Consider the following 22,467-nt stretch of genomic DNA (forward strand, 5'->3'; position numbering starts at 1 on the left):
TATTCTTGTATATGGGCTCTACCAGTTTACTAACCAACCTGTAAGATGTTATTTTTAATTGTTCATTCAGGAAATTGTTCTCCAGAGCAGGAGATAAATGCATTACTTTATTGTTGCTCAATAGTTATTGAGTTTAAATCTACAGGCTAAATTGTTCTGGTTTGTGTGGGAGTCCTTGGGTTTTGTGTTTTGGCCTATTTTTGTGTATGTAATTGCAAATAACCGAAACGTGCATTGAAACTCAAGGAGGAAGTTAGTACAGAAAAGATGATATTTAGTATCTTTTCCCTTCCTAAAAGGAGTTTGCAAGAAAACTGCAGTGCAGGCTTCTAAGGATTTTTAAGGTTTCTAAAGAGAAAATGTAATTAACATCTTATATTTTCCTGTAACACTTATTTAATGTTGCGAAACATTAGTTTAGTATAGTATAACGTGGGCATTGTGGCCTTATGGTAGAATTACTAAGACTTTGCATCATGCTTGATGTTGGTATGGATCAACTGGAGTAAAACACAGTAAACTCAAAGGCTAGATGAGTGTTGTACTTCCAGGAAGGGCTGTCTTGAGGTTTTTGATGCTGAGATACTGCCCTTTAGTCAGTATTTGCATCATTGTCTTCTAAAGCATTTCTTTAATTTGAGGGGCTATATAGTTGCTGCTTTGTAGTTTCTCTGTTCAGATTTGGGCTTGGTGATCTCTAGCATCTGTTAGATTTTTGCTTTTAAGATACACAATTCAGAGTAAATACGAGCATACAAGAAGAGAAATGACTAAGTTAGAGCTATAGTTATATGTGTTTAAAATAGAATAATTCAGACTTGGTTATTTGGAAAGGTCTTTAAATTGGAGGATTGTCATCTTGCATTCAGGGTAGTCTACTTTGTACTTGGTGTATTTTTTTTCCTCCATTTTTTTTTTAATTGAGTGTGTTTGTGTTAGGAAGTCCAGTTTGTATCCTGAGCTGTCCTGTGCACCTATTTTACTTCATATAAATGTGAGATAGCTAAATATAAACAATCATATTTCCACCACGTGCTGAAAAGGGAGAGGGAACAAGCTATGATGTGATTCCTGAGGGACAGGAGTATGCATTCAGGTAGACAGTTTGGAGCATCTCATGCATATTAGTGATTTTTTTGTCAATATCTTCTGTTAGTGTTTCTGAAGGAAAGACAAAACAGTGTAAGATTTCTTCTCTACTCAAGAGAACAAAAAACAGTGGGAAGTCCTACATGGTGCCTTCTGCCCACACTTTATGGATGTGTTCTTACAATTATAGGGCTGCCTTAGACTTAAGGTATTTCTGCTTATATTCTTTTATCAGTTCATCTTTCAAAATCAAGATAGTGCAATTTATCAGATTACAAATTAGGTGGAAATATTTTTGTGCTTGAAAGCAGAGACTGCATATTTAAAGCAAGCAAGCTTCAATTTAAATATGTAGAGAGAAATTGGAATGGTAGATCTTGAGAACCCCCCAATCATTTTATATGCCTTCGATTTGAAACCAAGGCAGCTGTTTTCCTGTTATATAGAGGATTATTTGAAATCCCAAGAATATTTAAATTTGCCTAGTGAGTCTTCTACTTCATTTTGTTACTGGGGTAGGAACATACATGAGGCAGTTTATGGAAGCCTCCAGATCATGCATTTGTCTCTGTCCACGTATGTCCCTATATAACATCTTGTTAATTTTAACCTTTTTCTCTAAAATGCTCTGGGTACAGAAAACTCAGTACCTGGTACTGGAGTGTACCTTTCCTAATCACAGATAGGCATGTGTAGCACAGTGTAAATTACAGGAATTAATGCAGTAGTTGTTTGTTTTAATATAGCTGATTTCTTTACAGAAGCCTCCAGACCAAGTAATGTTTGATGCATGGAAAACTTTGACACTGCTTTTTGTCCTGTATTTGAAAAGCAGTGATAAAGCAGGCTGGTTGTTGAAATGTCAGAGTTTCACTTTGACATTTAGAGAAGAGTTTCCATTTTCTGATTTGTTCTAGAGTGTTTTTTTTTTTTTAATATTGAGCTTCTTTTCTTACAAAAAGTCATTAATTGAGCTGTAAAGCTTCATTTTTGTATTACAAATGCAGTTGAAGATTTCTGGAATTTATGACAGTGTCCTTTAAAGAGTGCTGTTGATGGATATGTTACTTCTCAAACACTAACTATCCCATATGGATCTTAGCCTCTGAACATTTGCTTGGAAACTGGATGTGTGGGTGGAGGGGGAGAAGGAGTGGGAGGTAACAGTCTGAAAATGTGCAGAAATGTTTGGTTTTTCTTTCTGTGTAACAGAAGAAACTTTGGTCTGCTGAATTCTTTAGTAATAAAGAAGCAAAGACACGTTAATTTGAAATTATAAAAGCAATAATAAACAACAAAACTACGCGAATGTCTGATTTGAATATTCCAGTTGACAAGAAATTGTGTTTAGTTCTGTGCTGAGTGGATGAATTACTTAATTTACAATGCATTATGGTGGGGTTTTTTCTGAAAAACTTTCCTAAAAAGTTAATTGGTTCTTTCTTAATACAGTTTTTAGTTTCTTTTGAAGCAGACACTGTACCCTTTGCTCTCTTATTAAATGTATGCATTAATATGCAATATTCACTGTCATAATATTCAGAGATGAATAACTTACTTGTTAACAAGAAAGGATCATTGTTTTTAACTGCATCTGTAGGAAGTCAGATGGAATTAAAATTTTGTTGGAATACACAAGAAAAATAATTTTAAGTATCTTAAAAATTGGCTAAAATGTTGAAGAAATATTACTTCTAAATAAAAATGAATTTTGAGAAATTTGCTTGTTTTCTGTTTTCTAACAGAAAACACTAGATTAGTAAATTTAAAGAAAGTTTCTGGTTGCCTTGTCTTTGAAGATTTTTAAAACCAGGAGAGCTGTTCTTTAAAATTTGATTTAATGCTTAGGGGAACTAAAACATCTCAATTTCAGCTGAAATTTATTTCTTAACTTTTTGCTGAAATTAGCAGCAGTTATTTTAGGTTTTTTTTTTTTTCCCTGGGTATTTATGCTGAGAGTTCTCCTAGTTCATTTGTTTGACTTCCTCAAATTTATCATCCTCAAACTTGTTTATCTTGAATCTTTCAGCTCTTTAATGGAAGTTGTTGTTCTAAAATATTTTAATAAGGTTAAATTTTTCAGCACTCTGGAGTGCTTCGTTTCAGTTTGAATTGGAATGGGTTTATTTTTAAAGAAAAATACCCATTGCTATTAAAAAATAGTTGAAATGAAAATATTTCCATTAAAATTGTATTGTACTCATGTTCTTTGTGTGGCTTCTATGATTTTATGGGGTTCTTTGAGGGTTTTTTATAACCATAAAGCAACTGGTACTGTTAGTATGAAAAATTTTACAAGTAATTGCATTATTGTTTTGGGTAGTTTTTGTTGTTGTGGGTTTTTTTAATTCAGAGGGTAATGTTCAGTAATATTTTCTAAAAATGAGATCTTTCCCATTAAAGATCTTTTTTAAAATTCATTTTTTCCCATAAATAAATATTCAACTATTCATGTTAAGTTTAAAACCCATGCTTTGACAGCCTGTGTGAGAGTTGTGGGTGTACATGTGTTATTTTCAGCTCTTGTATCAGTTTCTGTGTTTTGCTTAGGTGATACAGCATATTTTAGTTTTTCAATTGAGTAAAAAGCTTGTTGTATTAGTAAATAGACTATGAAAGAGAGTACCTGTTGGGATTTGATGCCCTATTAGCTCAAGATCTCTCTTGGATGACTCTTTCCTTGATCAAGTTACTTTTTTGCCCATTTACAGCTTTGTAGTAATATATAATAACTGAACAAAAACTAATTTCAAACATAAAGGTTTTTTTATATTATAGAAAAATTAGTTCTGGCTTGTTATGATGAAAATCTATTAAGATATATAACTATGGCAGTAGATGAAAATGTACAAATAGTTGACTTTCTAATTGCCATGGGGAGAACTCACAGCTTTACTCAGCAGCATCCATTTTTATATTTTCAGCTGCATATTTAGGCTTAAAACTGTCTTCTCCAACATTGATACAGGGTATTTGAAGAATACATTTAATAGAATTTTAGTCCCTCAAAGAAGTAGTAGTTTTCACAACTCAATTGTATAGAGACACTTTTGTTGGTTTTGCAGTATATTCTGTAGTTTGAACATTCTTCCTTAATTGTTCTTGATATTTGAATAAGAAGCTACTGGAGGATTCTTAAGAAGTTGTATCTATTATATTTAGTAGTATTTGGTCTTTTCACTGAGTTCTGAATTGAGGAATTCTATTTTGGAAATATGGTATGTCACTTATGATTTCTCAGTACAATAGTTTTCTTGTATTGCAACACTTTTCTAAAAGAGTTTTTGGGTTTTTTCATCCTGTGATTTTGATTTGATGTACAGGTAAGCTTCAAAAAATATCTTTGCTCATCATTTGTATAGTAAAATTACGTATTAAAATCAGAGAAGGTTTTAGAAAGGTGGATTGGGAGAATTCAGATAACATGATGACTTGCCAACAATTTCTCAGAAATTGTGGTTTGGTACTGAATAATGTTTTTTGTATACAAAAAGAGGGAAAAATAGAAAAGACATATCAAATCAAAAGATAGTAATAGCAAATCAACTTTAAAAAAAGTCAGGTATCAAATAAAATTAAAATTCCTTCAGAAAAGAAATGCAATTGCATTTAGTCTAAAGTTATATGCATGATTTTACAAATTTAGGGAGCAGTCTTGGGATGCTAGAGAATTTAACTGCAAATATCTTTAATGTTTGATTCATGTTATTCTTAAGCAGAACTTAATAACCATGAGTATGGATAAGCCTTTCATCTCTGGGGATGATCAAATGCAATTAAAATACAAAATGTGGTCACTCATCAGTTTCAGGAAAGGATACCAGCTTGCAGGAAAGATGTGCCAAATAAAACTTTGTTAAATTAGGAAGTTGTCCTTTTGTAAATAGACTTTTTCTAGTAAAGGTAGTTTGGAATATTAAACTATAAATAGCAAATACAGGAATACGAATTTATACTAGTGGCAAAAAAAATCCCTTTCTATGCAAGTGTTATGTTTGATAAGGGATGTTTTAAGATCATGTTTTAAATATAATTAAACTTGCTTATCCTATGAACCAATTTTCAGCAAGGTTGTAACTCTGCAGCCTTGTTTCAGTGCCATCACTGAAGGCAGAAGAGAGAGAGAAATCCTTTTGTTTTTAGCAGGAGAAGCTGGGAAGTTGGGACATCTGTGGTGACAGGCAGCCAGGCTTTGGCCCAGGAGTGTGGCCAGCATGGCAGGAGACACACATGTAGGGGTAGGGGAACTGGCACAGCATCAGGCCAGAGAGAAATTCCAGCACTTTGAACTCTGGGCTTGGGGGAGCTCAGGAAGTCTAAGGAGGATGAGGTGGGAAGGGGAAATGCTGTGGGGAGAGGGAATTGGAGGTGCGAGCTCAAGGACCTTATGGGTACAATGGAAAGGCTGTCTCAGGGACAAGCTGGTAATGAAGGGGTGCTTGCACAATGGAAACTTAAGTGGCAGGAAGCAAATTCATAGGAAACTGGTCTTCAGCCTGCTGCTCAAAAAACAAGCTATTCTTTAGAGCTGGGGCTGAGCTAGGAAAGGAAGACAGCACGCAGTGATGTGACAGGCACGTTTCTGAGTTTCCCTTGGACTAACCGTGGGGCCAGAGGATTTGTTTCTGTCAGAGAAGAGGAGGATTTGCACTGGATCCCTTCTCTGGAAATGTTGCTAACCAGTTGATTCTATTTGTTTTGTTGTTTTTTTTAATATTACTTCCTACAAATTGCAGCGACAAGGCTTTTTCTGCTCCTTTGCAATGCTTCTTTTCCTCTCACTTGAAAGCTAACTCTTGTTTTAGATTACTCCTTATGACTACTGTTTGTGTTACAAAGGGTTATGGCTTCCACAGGTTACAGATGAACTGTAACCACTGAGTTAGAATAGGAAAAACACAGTTGTAGTAGATAGGTAGATAGATTAGTAGATAGGTTTTCATTAGAAAAAAGACAATAAAACATGCCAAAACTATGACTGCAATTGCTAGTATACTCAGCTTTTCTACACGTGCCTCCAAAGTGTTTGGATGTTTTGTTTTCCATGAAATCCTCTATATGGGTTTCATTCCATTAAGACATAAGAACAGGGATCCTCTTACAAATAGTAGTAATTGAGTATTTCTGTGAGTAGAATGGTAGTGTTTACTCTTCTAGAGATGACTCATGTAGATTATGCATTTTTTAATGGAGTTGTGGTTTTTGTTATATGTGCATATACAAAGTTTGTAATTGTCCTAACTTTATTCTTGCTTAGCTGTGATGAGCCATCCCACTAAACTCTCTATTTTTAGACTTTCCTAAGGAAATGAAGCTTACACTAGTCATGCTGTCACAGTCAGCTGTCATAGTCCATCCATCTGTCCATCCTTGATAACTCAGCCAATTTTAGGCAAACTTGACAGACTGGCAGAGATAAACTAACTCATTTTCTCCAAGTCTATGCCTGGGAGAGTCATTGCTGGTGTCCCTCACTGGAGGAGAAGCCAGAGCAGCCCCAGCTCTTTGCTCAGTCCAGGGTGAAAGGCAGTGGGGCATCAGACACTGTGCTTGGCTGGCCAGCCCAACAAAGGTAGGGAGGAGGGCAGCACCAGGGGAGATGGAGTGGGCTCTGAAGGCATTTTGGAGATGGCACTGGGGAATTAGAAATTGAGAAGGGCCTGGGGGTGTGGAAGCAGTCATATGGTAAAGGGACTTTGTGTGAATCCCGCAGGAGATGCGGGAGGAAGAGGAGGAATAGCTCAGCAGGAGAGAAAAACAGGAACAGATTTCCTTGGTTCTGCTCATGGAACAACTTGTTTCCTCTTCAGTCATGGAAACAGTTGTGAATGTTGCAACCTCATATGAAAAATGATTCTTAGATAATGTGCGTACCCTTTGTTGTGCCTGACTGCAGATGGGTCTCTGCATAGTTTGTTCCTTTGGTCAAACCAATTGGAAAGTCTTTGGTGCACTTTGCTGCTATTGCAAAAGAATAATCATTAGCATGCTGTCAGCCTTAAGAAGTTTGTTCATATGAAATGGTAAGCTTGAACTGAAGAACTCCAATTGTCTTTATTGATAGAAACTAGAAACTTTACTATGTTTCCTTTTTTTCTTTTAAATTTTCCTGAATTTGTAATGATTTATGTTTAATGGGTATGATAGGAAGCAACATTTGGAATGTCAGATACACCATTGGAAGGTCTGTGAAAAAAGAGGGAATTTATGAAACTCCAGATGAAAGAAGGTGCTCAATTGGTAACTTTTTCCTAAGTGTTTAGATACCTTTATCAGATTTCAGAGGGGTTTTTTGAGAAATTTTGGAGGTTTTACCTATTTGTCAACGTTTTTTTCTCTAGATACTGAAGTTTATGGTACTTTTTTGTTACACTATATACCCATTTCTCAGAGTTATCTCTCTGCTCTGAGTTTCAACTACAGCAGCTACTTCAGGCCAGCTATTTCACCACCTACTGCTTTTTTCATTTGTTCTTTTGCTGTAATTCCAAGAAGTGGACTGCGTATCTTCATTAGTGAGCTGATAAAGGCCTGAGTTTTTAATTTGGAAGGTTCGGTCTCAGTGGAAGGCTTTATGTAGAGTGAATCTATTGAAATACAGTTGCTTGTTTTCCATGAATTTATAACAAGTAATTTCCCCCTTTTCTTCACAGAACGACCTTTAAATTGTGTTTGTTTATATCACTGTAATTTAATGGTCGTTAGTTCTGAAACATCCTTGTCTTTTTGGTTAAAAATTATCTCTAAACTGATGAAAATTTCCAGTCCTGGCAGAGATCAGAGCCTGACCACCTTCTGATTAGTACTTGCTTGTACACTCTTTTCCTGTGATTGTCTCCCCTAGTACAATAAGCTGCCTCCCTTATTTTGCCTGAAAGTACAGCCACTGGCTCTTGGCTGAAGTGATGTAGTTAGAAGGACATTAGGATGTGGCAGGCTCCAGCAGGAAACAAGGCCCTGCTGGGGAAGGTCAGGAAACACTTTAGGATCATCAGGATTTTCTGCCGTCTTCTGAGACCATAAGACCATGTATTAATGTATTTAACCCTTCTAGACAGTGATCTCTGCATGATTGTGTGTGCAGTGCTAGTCTGTGCTGCTCAGATAACTCTGAAATAAGCATGAAGTTTTATGGTGAACAAGCAGCTTTGCTGAAGATGCCCACTGTATATGCAAGTACACGTATAAATATATTAAAAAACAGTTTTTTGGCAGCAGAGTGGTTGGATTGAATAGGCCTGAATTGTTCAAAATCAATTAGCATACATTTCTGTATTTCAGATTATTTGAAGAAACAAAACCAAAGTACCTTTATTTATTTTCCTTCCATTAAATATTCCATAATCAGCATGTGTGCTCTTGTGCCTCAACTAATTCTTTCAGCTGCCTCCCAGGCTCTAGGAGTATGGAGAAAAGTACAAATGGGATACCATACAGTATTTCTGTGATGGTTTTTCTTTCTGTCCCTTGTGTGACGTTTTGGGTGTTGCTTAGTTGTGCTATACTGAGATGTAATCTTTTGTTTTTCAGATATTTTATAAGTGAATTTCATAAGAGAGGGCTACTTATTCACTTTATTATTTTGTTTGTATGTAAACTTAAGCAGGGATTTAAAAAGTTTGAAAAGTACACCAAGTGTGTTGTGCAGTTTTTCTGTATTTCAGCAGACATTAGTATGGTTTCTCTAATTGAAAAAAAAAGGTGATGTGTTCAATGTTATTGTTGTTTCTTCTTTATGTTGTATTTAACACTATAATTAAATCTATGACAAGACAGCTGAATGTACAGGTTATAGGGAAACATATGCAAATGGTCTTCCTTATCATCAGGTTTCTCCTGTTACAGTACGTGATAAAATGTATATGAAAGAGGTGTGGGTTTCAGAAATGGGGTTGCAGTTTGAAGGAATTGCAGCTGTGCTGCCTGGGTTCTGCCAGAGCAAACAGAGCTATACAATTTGCAGAGAAACTTTAGCTTTTATTTCTGTGCTTGTTAATTTTTGTAGGTTTTCTTTCACTTTTTGTTTGAAGCCAAATTGAAGTCATCCCTAAAATTAAAAGGCATGATCATTTGGCTGGAATTTAAATATATGTGACAGCAAGCTCAGAAATGTTTCAGTGATTACCTGTTCTCTTAGTGAAGAAGACACTGTGTTTAAGTCTATTTAAACTCTGCTACATCTGAGAAGTCATTATAACACAAATTGCTCTTTATCTAATGGTGCTTCAGGTGGATGTTAAGGAGAATCTCTTAAAGGTGTTGCTATTTCCTGACTATGTGGTGTTACAGAAGAGATCTCCATTTAGCAGTGCTGTTGAAGTGAGGGTACGGCATGTCATCCAGCTTTTGCAGACTGTAGACAAGCATTCCGAGTGACCACTTGACATTTCTGTCTTTGACAGGCCTGGGTAAAACCAAGAGAAAGACGAGCGCGAGGGACGCCTCGCCCACCCCGAGCACGGACGCAGAGTACCCTTCCAACGGCAGCAGCGCCGACCGCATTTACGATCTGAACATTCCCGCCTACGTCAAGTTCGCCTACGTGGCCGAGAGGGAGGACGAGCTGTCCCTCGTCAAAGGGTCCCGAGTGATTGTCATGGAGAAGTGCAGCGACGGCTGGTGGAGAGGTAGCTACAATGGACAGATCGGCTGGTTCCCTTCAAACTATGTGGTAGAGGAGGTTGAGGAGGCAACTGCGGATTCCCCCAGTTTTCTGAGCCTAAGGAAAGGCGCTTCCATGAGTAACGGCCAGGGCTCCAAAGTACTCCACATCGTTCAGACACTGTACCCGTTCAGCTCGGTCACAGAAGAAGAGCTCAATTTCGAGAAAGGGGAAACGATGGAAGTCATTGAAAAGCCAGAAAATGACCCAGAATGGTGGAAATGTAAAAATTCCAGAGGTCAGATCGGTCTTGTCCCTAAAAACTATGTAGTAATCATTAGTGATGGTCCTTCCATGAACACTTCCCACCCGCCTCAGATAAGCTACACGGGACCATCTTCTACCGGACGATTTGCTGGAAGAGAGTGGTATTACGGGAACGTCACCCGGCACCAAGCAGAGTGTGCCCTCAACGAAAGGGGAGTGGAAGGAGATTTCCTTGTTAGAGACAGTGAATCTTCGGTAAGTGGTGCTCAGCCTGCAGGTTTGTAACCCCCCGGGCATGGGTTAGCAAGCACACACATTCCTGTCTTTTCACCCTTAAAGAAGTGAACAGGGCGTCAGCAATACCAGTCAATATCCTCCCTGCTTGTGGGAATTGGTCTGTCAGTGAAATGCAGTGACATTTACACTGAAATTTAACAGCTGTGGTCTGTATTATCCAGGGCTTTTTCAAATTTATGGACAATCAAGTAAATATTTCAGGTTTCCTTTTGGCTTTTCGTGTGTTTCTCATGCAATCCTCAAATTTAAAGCACTAGAAGGGAAAATAATTCTAGTTGGTTGAAAATTTGGTAATTGGTTTGATCTTAAAGCTATTTTCAAATGGTATCTTTGCACTGGTCAGTTCTGTTCTGCTTTTAATTGAATAATTATATTGTTTATTTATTAAAATCCCGTTTTAATGTAATTTTTTATCTACTTAGATCATTTAGGTTGTAATAAGGTAAGGTTACTATTGTATTTAGTCGTTAAAGGTTTTTGTGTACAACAGAGAGGGTCAAGTCAGCAGCTCATATGCCTTGTGAATTGAGCCTTGAGGACGTCATAGGGATCTGAATAATGCTGATTATGGTTCATGTAATTCTGAAAGCTCAGATTTAAAATTCAGCTGAAAGGATGTACATGTATGCTGAGGCCAGAGAATTCACAGTTAAAGCACTAAAATTTAATTATCCTTTGACTGTGATTTTGAAAAGGTGACAGATTTTAATCTTACATCATATATAACATTGACACAATTGACAAAGTACAATTTTGTAACAGTCACAGATATTTTTATCTGGAGATAGTATTGTCTGATTAAGTTTCAGGCACCTCTCCTTGATGAATTTGCTCTGCAAAAATCATGATAGCTATCAAACTACCCTTTCTTTGAAGCTGTGTCATTGAATTCCTATTTCTACTTAATTGTAATCACTAAACAAAGGCAAATGCAAATAAACCACAGGAAAACAGGAAAAAAATTAGAGATTAAATAAAAATAAACTAGAGGAAGATAGGAATTTAGAAAACATGACTAGTTTACAGATGCTGAGGGGAATCAAGTTTTAGTCAACAGAAGAAAAGACTGATGTAGGACAGTCTTCTAAAATGTAGAAAGGCACTGGAGGATTATGGTAATCATTAAATTACAGTAGTTCTTTTTTTCCCCAACATTCTTTTTCTATCAGCATCCTGTCTGATAGGAGCATACTGGATGTGGTGGATTCTTGGCATGTCTATCCAGCAGGTAGAAGCTCACTTGCACATCTAGAGGCTGCATTGTGATTTATCCTGAGACTGTAGCAATCAATTTCCTTTAAATCTCGGGAAAGTGCCAGAAGGAGAGTTTGGAAATTAATACATTGCTTAAAATACAAAAATGCTTATCCATTTCTCAGTGCATGAGATGTCACAGTGACCACTATGCTTTGGTTTTTTGCTCTGAAGAGTCTGCCTCTGTCTCTGGAGTAAACAAACTACCTTGAAAGAAAGAACACAGTAGCCTTTTAATTTAATGTGACACCATAATACTAAATCCTTGTATCCAAAGCAGTTTCAAACTTTTTGCCTGCATTGTTGCTGGAAAAATCATTGCTTTGAGGTACAAAAAGAGTACAAACTATTTTAGTATCTAACACTTAGTGGGATAGCAGAAAATGTATTCAGTTCATATCACAGCAAGCTTTTTGCACACCTGCAGGGAAAAAAAAAAGCACTCAGTTGAGGAACTTACCTCTTTTCCTTCTTTTTGTACTCTTTATCTGGTCTTGCATACCCTATATTTGAGACTCTTAGTAATGAGAAAACTGTAGTTATGCATGTAAATGTCTCTCTTCTATTAGTACTGCATGAGAGTTTTAGTTTTTATTAGGTTTTAAAAAAAATATATTGCATCTCAAACTTCTGTCTGCCCTAATCTTTATGCATCATTCCATCATATAGTATGTTTATGTATATGAATTACAAAACACTGAGGATTGCTAGTTTTTTCCCTGAAGTGTCACAAATGATATAATAAGTAAATGGACATACTTGATAGCATGGAGAAAAGGATGATAAAAATCTATTTTGAACTTATTAAGTATGGAATGCAGAGAGAGTTTAGCAATAGCTCATAAATTTCTGACAGTTACTGTATTCCTCACATGTGACTACAGGGGTTGTTCATGCTGTGGCTAAAAGTCACCAGGAGTGTCTTCACAATGTGAGCAGATGGTCTTGATTAGAGAGAGCAGACTGAGCAGAGCCAAGTTGTCAGCTCTCTGATTTGCTCATCTGACCACCAGACCTGCACTTCCCATTGCACTTTGTTAACTCACCTATTACAGGGGTTATTCCTTTCTAGAAAGGCCCATAGATAAAACTCTGAGTCATGCTGCTAATCCTGTGCCTGGTTTTTGACCTGTTTAAAAGTTTTCTGTAGCCTTCTATCACCACGGTTACAATAATTGGTCTGCATAAAAGTTTTCCTTAGATTTCAATTTTGCTCTTGTTACTGAGCTATGAAAAGCTCTCCTTGGATAGATGAAGGTTTTTATTATTCTGTATTTGCTTGATGGGACTGTCATGTTTTTGCATTTCAAGTGTTATTAGTTCCAAAACTTTACAGTATTTCTCTAGGTTTAACTAACCAGATTTTTCTCTCACAGCTAGATCCCTTTAGCCAAAAATACACTCCTCATTACACTTAGATCTACAGGATCCTGCCATAGAAGAGAATAACCTGAGATGAACTCTGTAAGGTAGCTAGGAGCCTGATTATCTTCATTAATTACGAAATACTATTATTAGAACCATAAACTTGTTTGAACCATTTAAGCCCAGAGTTTATGTAACAGGCACAGTTACCCACTGATAACATTTTTGCCAACTGTGTTATACCTAGGTAATGTCACATTAGTTTTGGAGATCTAAAAGAACAGAGCATGTGCCTAGTTAGAAATACTGCTAACTAGTTGTTGTTTTTGTTGCAGGCTGCTAGGTTAATGAAACCTGCAGTCTGTCTCATTTACATAACAAAACAATGAACAAAAAAATGCAGATTTAACCTGTGCAGTCTCTGCAGAGCCAGTTTTTTGATTCCAGGCTCTTCAATGGTCAGATTTTTTTCCTCTTGTTGTGTAGTTACTAACCCAAGACAAACAGGTCTTGGCTGATACTGGTGGTCTTGGGTGGGTGGGTGATAGTCATGCTTTGAAGATCTCAGATTTCACTGAGTACAGAAGCAAATTTGGGTTGGAAAGGGTTGTTTTGTTCAGATTCACACCAGGAAACAAGTGTGCTTACTGGTACTGTGGATAACAGGAAGCAGTAGTGTGTCACCTCCAGCTCCTGAGCAGAGCCTTTGCTGCAGACACCCTTAAACTTCAAAGGGAGTTTCTGTCAGAACCTGTGGGCCCCTTGCAGTCCTCTGCAGGTGGGTGAGAAACTGGCAATCAGGCAAACACCACTGCTTTGTAGTCCTATGAGGTCTTCTCATGAAGCCGAGAAGGTGTTATTTTTCTCAGCCTATGAGTGAGCTATGCAAATTTTTTTATTATTTCAGGACCACATATTATTAGGAAATAATGGCTACCTTCTGCTGGTAGTGTCACAGCATTCAAATTTCAGTAACACATCCTGAACAGGGTTGCAGGATATAGTTTTAAGATGATATTGATGATTTTAGATGTATTAAAATGATATGAGAATTGTACATGTAAGTGGATTTGTCAGTTTTTTTGAGATCATATTTAGCTTCTCTGTTCTTTGTCTAGCAATAATGACAATACAGGGGGAGGCAGAGGTTGAGAGTTTGTATGTTTTTTGAGGTGCTAATTCTGTAGCATTCAGTGTCCCATGTTTTCATGGGGTTTTAATCCTGCAACAATCCTGGATAGAAGTAATGAAATATGGCAGCTGTTTAAAAAGTGAGCATTGGTCATGTTCTGTGACATGCAGTGATTGATAAGTACAGCAGACATGAGGAGAAAGGTGTGGTTTGTTTTTTTCAAAACAGGCATAAGAAAATATCCTAGTGACTTATTTTAAAGAGAAGAATATAAATCTTATTAGAGCTATAGTTGAAGATCAATGAAACCAATTCATATTTCTTACCTGTGTCATATTGATTCTGGAACGTGAACATGACATAGGGAGGAGAATGGTATTTGGTTATATCCAAATGAAACAGAAGGGGTAGAAAAAGGAATTAACTCTCCCAGATGGCTCTTTCCAGCCTGACCTCAGATCTTTGAGCTACTACTTTGAGTTTTTTGGCTGGTTGATTGAGTAAGAGAAGTTAGGGAAAACTTGTGTATGGAAGTGGAAGGAGTTGGGCAGCTCCAGGACAGACTTACTGATGGGCGCTCAGAGGATCTGGAATAGTTTGAAGAATGGGTGCATGAGAATATCTTTTTTGGAGAAGGGGCATTGGCAAATGGGATTGGACTGAAAGGGAAAATTTAGAATACTTAGGATGAGTAAAAGACTTTCAGAGGGAGCTGTTTTTCACAATCTTGCCATTTATAAGTGATAAAATTATAATTTCATTCTCAAATTGAGAGTGTGAAGAGGGAACTCTGGTTTTGCTGTTTCACTTGTTTTTCCTTATATTGCTTTATCACTTTCGTGGTAGTTTTCAATTGGATTTTTTTTTTTTTTTTTTTTTTTTTTTTTAATATCATTCAATTCCTCACTGAAGAAATAAAGAAACCTACCTTTTCTACCTTCTGTTTTCCACATGCTGTAGGCACCAGCTGGCTCATGGTCATCTTTAGATATAAGCAGGTGTTAAAATAAAGGGATTGAAAACAATTCAAAGTACCACGACACCTGGACTTGTAGGTGCATTTAGAGCTAATCTTTAATTTTCTGCTTTAGGAATTGATTTAACTTCAGATTAGGTTTTTCACGTTTAGGTCTTTCCAATTATGATGGTGCAGAAATATTCATAACTTCACTGTCACAAAGCTATGCTCTGTAACTCTGTTGTATATCATCGACTCTTCTATAGACTCAAGAGGTTAAAGCTTCCTTCTGGTGTGCCTTTGTTGCATGTGAGTCTTTTATTCCTGGAAAAGTTAGTGTGTAAACATCCAAATGTAGCAATTAATTTAAGAGGGAGAAGAGAGAAAAATTGGCCAGCAGTTAGAACAAAATAGCTTAAACAGTAAATAAAATAAACAGACTTGGAGCAAATCCAAGGAGGACAGCAGGGAACTCATTCAAACTGCATTGAACCAGCATACTTTAAAATGGTAGTGTTAAGAGAAATAGTTTATTTAGATTTTTTTATAGTATTTTTGATGAATTTGCATTTTTTAGGGCAGGAAGGAACTGAAATCAAAACAATAATGAGTCCAGTTGCTTTTGCTGTTCATTTTTGAGTTGTATAGAAGTTACTACTCTGAGACCAATAAAGGGTTTCAGAATTTTTGCAACAGCTGTTTGAGCTCTTCCATCTCTTTGCACCGGATGATGACTCTCAAAAGAGTTAGATCAGCTTTTCCGCTTTCTACATTTTTTTAATTAAATCAGATAATGAAAAGAATAAACTTTGTAACATATTCTGCAGAAAATATGATAACGTCTTCTACTTATGTACCAATCTAACAAGCAGGCTCCAGGGCTGTGGAGACTAGACAATAGTTCATGAGAAATGTTCATTCACCAAGGTTGTAATTAAACTGGCAGAGAGAGTATTTACTGTATTGTGTGAATCACCTCACAGAGATAGAAGTCTGGCCAGTGCCTGGGTCATAGGACAGTAGGTCAGAGGTTCAGCATCTCTCTGCATGTCATTAGCACATCCTTTATGGCTTAGAAATAATGATTTTTAGCAGATACAAGGAGCTTTGAAAACTCATAATTTTGACATGCTAAAAAACCTGTGCTTTGTTAGAAAATATTAAAACTTTCTCGAAACCAAAGTGATTATTTCACTTATTTTTACGCTTTTTCCATAGCATTGTTTCCTGTTCCTAAAACAAACAAATGTTTTGTTGAGATTATGAACTTTCCCTTTGTAAGTTCTTCTGTTTTAATTGAGGGCCTTTTTGTTGCTGGTTTTTGTTTGGAGTAGACATCACCCATGGAAACAGCAGAACTTAGTCAGCAAGATTTGATATTGTGTTTTGAATCCTAATTGGCTAATTTGTGCTTGCTGCCTCAGTCTGTCCTTGGTGACACCCTACAGACCTGCCTGTGTTCAGGGCACAGCAATGAGCACTCTGCCCAGAGCCCATGCCCTAAATTTCTCCTCCATGAGCCCAGGGTCCCAAAGCTTCTGGAGAGCTTTGTGCTGGCCTGTGCTTTGTTACTGTTTAATGGCTGCTGCTTGGAACTGTGGAGATTCCACTGGAACCAGTGTGTGGCTATGGCTGCTGGAGGGTTTCTCCACACTGTATTCCAGGCTTTAACCACAGCAGAGTGTTTGTACAGCCAGGTCAGCTTTAACCTGGTGGGGTATGTGCTGCAAAAAGCCAGTCTCACTGTGAGTTCTGTGCAGGCTTCTCTGTGATGCTGCTGAGGCAGGGGCTTAACATCAGTGATAGCTGGCCTAAAATACCAGTTTTCATACTTGGAGTTAGGGATGGATGACAGGGCACTAAATGTATCTTGGGTGGAGCATTGGAAATCCCAAAGATACACTCTTAAGCACATTTCTTTCCATCACTTTCTCCCACCCTTCCCAGTCCCCTCTTGGCAGTCACAGGAAATGTTCTGTGTATTTTGAGCCAGTGGCTGCTCAGTGCCAGAAGAAGGCTTCCTGATGGAGCCTGTGCTGACCTGGTCAAGGCCCAATGACCCTGGATTACAGCTGGAACAAGTAATTATCCTATGGGTGTTACATGAAATAATTTTTAAAGAAGTGATGCCTGTTGATCTGGAATGTAGTGGCTTTATATAGAAGAGGGTTAGGCAAGGGTGTGGGGAGTTTGCTGCTGCCTTTAGCAGTACAAAAGGAGAAGAGCTCCTGCCCTAAGCCAAGCCTGGAGTCTGAGGAGTTGGACCAGAGCCAGATCAGCAGGCATGGCAAGAGCTTTGTTTGCTGTGGGCAGGGCACATGGAGTCAGAGGGAAGACAAAAAAAGCATTAGTGCTAAAACAGGTGAAGGGGAGATGGAAGAGATGAGATTTTGGGATAGGCAGGACATGAGGGATGTGTGGGCAGAGACCCATTTTATTGCAGGAACAAAGCATGTCTGAGAAAATGCTGTCCTCCAGCTTATTTGGGTATGTACTCAGTGTGTGTTTGATCCCTCACAAATGCAGTATAGAGGACTTGGGGTGTGGTTTCATGGAGTCTGGTGTCAGCAGTAGTATGTGAGGGCTCCTGACCCCTCCACTTAGTCCTTTGCTGTGCCAAGGCTGTGCTCAGGATTGTTCCTAAGACAGTGCTGTCAACCAGTGGGTTTTGTTATTCATTTTCCTGCTGGCTGGTGACACTTCCATACACCTTTCACAGGGCAAACCCGTTCTCCCATCTGTCATATCCCACTCCTACATGGAAGGGAGCACCCAGCATTCATCAAAGAATGGCAAAAACCAAAAGGGTCCAAAAGAAGCTCATAAAGTTTTATTAGCAAGCTACACACTTGATATAGAAATTCATGCTTTGCCCCTACTGTCTAATAGTAACAAAGAAAAGAGGGAAGATAGAGAAAGTGAAAGGGAGATCAGGTTGCAGAGGAAAGGAGCTCTGCAGTCCTGAATCCAGATCAATCCAGACAACAGGGTATCCAGGGCCTGGGTGGTGCATCACCAAGGCTTTGTGGGCTACCTTGTTGTAGGTAAGTTTTCCCCTCTCTGGTTTAGGTTTCTTGCTCTTCATGTAAATGGATCAGTATGTGTACTCTTCTGGACTTTTATGGAAATGGGGGGAGTTTTGAGGGGCTTTTGGTGGTCTTGATCCCCCTCTACTGGACTTGCCTGCTCCTTGACCCATTCCCATGCCTGCACTGTTTTGTGTTGTGTGGTCTCCATGGGCCAGAACAGGAAAATTGACCCCAGAAAGGTGCTGCCCTATTTCTGCACATCCTCCCCCCCTCCAGCCACATCCCTTTCTAATTTGTCTGCTCGAATGGTCATCGGTATTTGAGGCATAGATAGCAGCACATTAAATCCTTATTGCCCAGGCTTCTGCACCATCTCTGTGGCCAACCAGCAGCAGTAGGTGGCTGGAGACAGAATTCAGCTGGATCAAGGGATGCTGTGTCCTTTCTACCCTCCTATGGTGGCATGTGGTGAAGAAGGTGGAATGGTCTCATTCTGGCTGTTTGGATGACAGCACTCTCCTTGTTAAAGCAACTGATTGCCAGGATGAAGAGTTTTATCATTAGAAATTGTTATGTCCTGAGTAACTTAATTAGTGCATAGATTCTGTCTTTTGTGGGTGGTGGTGCGATGGTGAGATTTGTGCAATGTTTTTTCTTCTATGGCTTTATCATTTTTTACAAAGAAAGTGTACTCAAAGGGAGAAATTATTCCCCATACATGTGGTAATGAAGATAAAAGGTGCATGTGTTTTTGCCTTTTGCAATGCAAAGCAAGAATGGCCCTCTAGTGGTCACAGCTTTAAAAAAAGTGAAATGGGGAATTGTCTTCATCTCACCCAATATTGCAGTTACTGTTTTCTCCAGGGCACACTAGTGAGGAAGATATGCATGATAAAAATTCTTCCCTTCTCTTTGACATTCTTGTGCTTCTAGATTGAGTAACTAAGATAATATTTGCAATTTAGTCATGTAATTGGCAACTTCAGACTGTGCATCTGGGGAGCTTTCACTTAACTGACTTAACTGTGCACGTTAATAACAATGGCAATTATTTATTGAATAATAGGCTATTGGGTTTCTTAAGCAGCTAAAGCACCGAGCTGTGGAACAAAGAGTGATGTAAATTACTGTCAGCTATATGACACAGTTTGTTCCTGAAACTGCAAAATTATGCTGTCATTTTGTTCACTTTAATGTAACTTTTTTTTCTCTTTGAATTCTTCTCAACAGCCCAGTGACTTCTCAGTATCTCTAAAGGCGTCGGGGAAGAACAAACATTTCAAGGTGCAGCTCGTGGACAATGTCTATTGTATTGGGCAGCGACGATTTAATACTATGGATGAGTTGGTGGAACACTACAAAAAGGCTCCCATCTTCACCAGTGAACACGGGGAAAAGCTATATCTTGTGAAAGCACTTCAGTGACGTTGAAGATGGACTTGGCCACCTGGGCCTCTTATAACTTACAAGCCTTAGGTCCTAAATTCACTTTTATAGAGCAGAGCAATATCTGAAGCAGGCTTAAGGAATAGGCTCTTACTAAAGTGTTTGCTCTGTCAGTTGCGGTTTGTCCTTCTTTTTTTCGTTTGCCTCTTTTTGTGTTCCAGTTTTGTTAACCTCTGACCACCTCTCTTCAGGTTGAGAGTTTCCCTTGGGTGGCCATGGCGAGCACTCACCTTCCCGGCAGAGTTCAAAACGCCCCTCTCCTGTGTACGTTTACATAGTTAGCTCAGATCAAGGAGGGGCGTTTTCAATTCCAGTGTTAGTTAATCTGTTCAGACTGCTCCTGCAGGCAGAACTCTCCCTTCAGAGACATCGGGCACGGTTTGAATGCACTGAAGCTGCAGCTGCTTGAGTGAGAGAGAGTAGACATAACAGTTGTGGCTGTGAGTTCTGTAGCTATATCGCTTACCGAGTAGGATAATACAAAATCTCCTAGTTCCTAGAAGCACTCTTTACACTGTACTCTGCTGTTACATTGCCTCTCTGACTCTCTGTAAAGAGTACACTAATGAAAAGCATTTTGTAATAGTACTTCTTAAACTACTATGGTAAGATTGTAGTAAAAGAAAACTAGTGTATTTTGGTCTGTAATTGCAACAAAGAGAAATTTTATTTGAAAGTTGATTACTAGAGAAAGAATAATTGAATTGTAAAGGCTGAATGTTTTGGTAATCTACAACCAAATGTGCCATCCACATAATGCTTTTTCCTCTTGCCCTTCTGCTTGTTTGAATTAAACGATTATGTATTTAATTCTCAAAGTAATATGTATCTGTAGCTGATTGTTGACACTAATACAGAAGATTAATAAAAACTGATCTTGGGACAGGGTGGGGCGGGCTACCAACACTATATATATATTTGCTTTACAGAAAGAAATCTTCGGGTTTTACAGAGGATGGCGTGGTTGGTAGGAAGAGACACACAGAATGTTTATGAAGAAAATGCATTTTTCTCTTTTCTTTACATTTAAACTCCTTTATGGTTTAAATATACAGTCTTTAGATGGCACATTCCTGAGATTGAAGAAGGGATCATGAGATCCCAAAATCTTGCATACTCAGTTTTTTGGATATTGTAATAAAAAAGGTATTACGTCATGATGGAGTACTGGATTTATCCTTGGGTGGTAGTTCTGGTGTTACTTTAGCAAGGTGAAATAGAGTGAATAATGAATTTGTTTGTCTTGGAATTTGTGTGGCCTGAAAAGAAACCATCTGCGACTGCAGAGGACAGTTTTGATATGAGGCAGTGTCTAATGAGCTCTGTGTTTCTTGTTTCTGTGATAATTAAGTCTATTCATAGCTTTAATGAAAACTGCAAGGTGGACCTATTTCCTGGTACCTCTTTGCTATTAAAACACATTTGTTACCTATGCTGTGTTTCAACCAGTACTAGTGCAACTACCTCTGTGTGCAGCTCTAGAGCAGGTTTAGCAGATACCAGCACTGTCTGACTTGCTTTGGGGTAAATCATGCCACTGCCAGGAGACTGCACTGGCACCTTTGCAAATGAGCTGCAGTCTTGCTCAGATCCAAGAGGCAATTACAATTTCTGAAGTTCTGTGCACATACTAATTTTGCACCACTCTTGAAATCTTATTTCTGTAAGGTTTTCTGAATTTACAGCTTGTATTTGAACTAAAAAATGTATTTTTCTGTATGTGCATTAACTAAAAACTAGGCAGTGACACTTGTGCTTGGTAAAGCTTAATGAAAGAAAGCAGTGATTCAGAGCAATCCAAAATGATCATGCATTATCCTGAAGAGCACCTACCCACAACTGTCTTCTGAGAAGATAGAAGTTTTCCTTAGGAAGTTGGTGAGAAGTACCAATAGTTTACAACTTACCTACAGAGGGACTCCACAGTGGGCTTCTTAAACCTCATGAGTGAATTCTGCAGAATGTAGGGATTTGCCTTCTAATGCCTAGTTTTTTCTTTAGGTGAATCTAAGCATGTACTGAGTATGGCAATAACATTAAGAAAGTCGGCTATATGTTGTGTGAAGATTTTCAGGTTTGTGTGAATTGCTTTTCAGTCTTATTGTCTCTTGGTCGTATTTATAAAAATTATATATGAGAATGGTTTACTTTTTTAGTAAACTGATTAATTACTGTTCCATGCCCTGTGTTAATTTTATTCCTGAAATATTCCATATGTTTCCTGTTTCAGGAGCCTTCATATGCCTCTTGCAATCTTTTTTCACTTTTTTCTAGAGTCCATTTTTACAAGCTCTCTTAGTTCCTAACTCCTTTCTTGTCTTAGTAGCTTAGAACTAAATCAAATACCTGAATGAAGGTTTTACTATATGATTTATATTTTAATGGATTTATCAAATTTTCTTTGCTTGTTTTTGTTACCTCATCCTCTGTAAGCACCTTCTGTGTATTGAGGTGTGAATTGTAAAGTACTTTGTTTTGAAAGCAGTTAGTTAGTTTATGACCTGTAAATGACTAGCTCAAATAATTTCTTTTTTTTCAAGTAAGTCTCACCTTTGTTTTTCCCATGCTGTATTTTATCAGCATGCTTTCTGTTCAACAGGCTCATTAATAGCTCTTCAGTTGTTCTCATCATTACTGAGATATGCTCATATGAGTTTTGCCACCTTTTCCTGCCCTTTTGATCTCATTTGTTGGAGTCAGCTTAAGCATTAATAATCTCCAGCACTAAGTGCTTCATGAAGGGACAATAGACATGGATTTTATTATTATTTTCCTATTTTATATGCACCTTTCAATTATTTGACAAAATCTCACTTTTATTTTTTTACTACTTACAGCCTCTTTGTCAAAACTTGTGGTGGGATTTTTAAATTTTTTTTAAATATGAGCAGAGTCATGGTGACCTGAATTTCTTTGCTTGCAGTATTCATTAAAGGCTCAAGTAATTTCTGATGGAGTAGAAGTTGTGATTTTTCTTTATGGGCTTTTGCCATCCTACCTGGTTCATACAGGTGCATAAGTTGTACTT

General features: G+C 37.9%; 1 protein-coding gene across 1 annotated transcript in view; it reads left to right on the forward strand.

Annotated features, from left to right (window-relative positions):
• Positions 1–20,596, forward strand: part of NCK2 (NCK adaptor protein 2) — an 83,414-nt gene extending 62,818 nt beyond the window's left edge. Inside the window, exons 4-5 of the mRNA XM_079300704.1 lie at positions 9,492–10,213; positions 19,224–20,596. Coding sequence (XP_079156830.1) covers positions 9,492–10,213; positions 19,224–19,418 — 917 coding nt within the window. The 3' untranslated portion in view covers positions 19,419–20,596. The remainder of the gene's footprint in view (positions 1–9,491; positions 10,214–19,223) is intronic.
• The last annotated feature ends 1,871 nt before the right edge of the window (positions 20,597–22,467 follow it).

This window comes from Erithacus rubecula, assembly GCF_903797595.1.
Source record: "Erithacus rubecula genome assembly, chromosome: 1".
In the NCBI taxonomy this organism is placed as follows: domain Eukaryota; kingdom Metazoa; phylum Chordata; class Aves; order Passeriformes; family Muscicapidae; genus Erithacus; species Erithacus rubecula.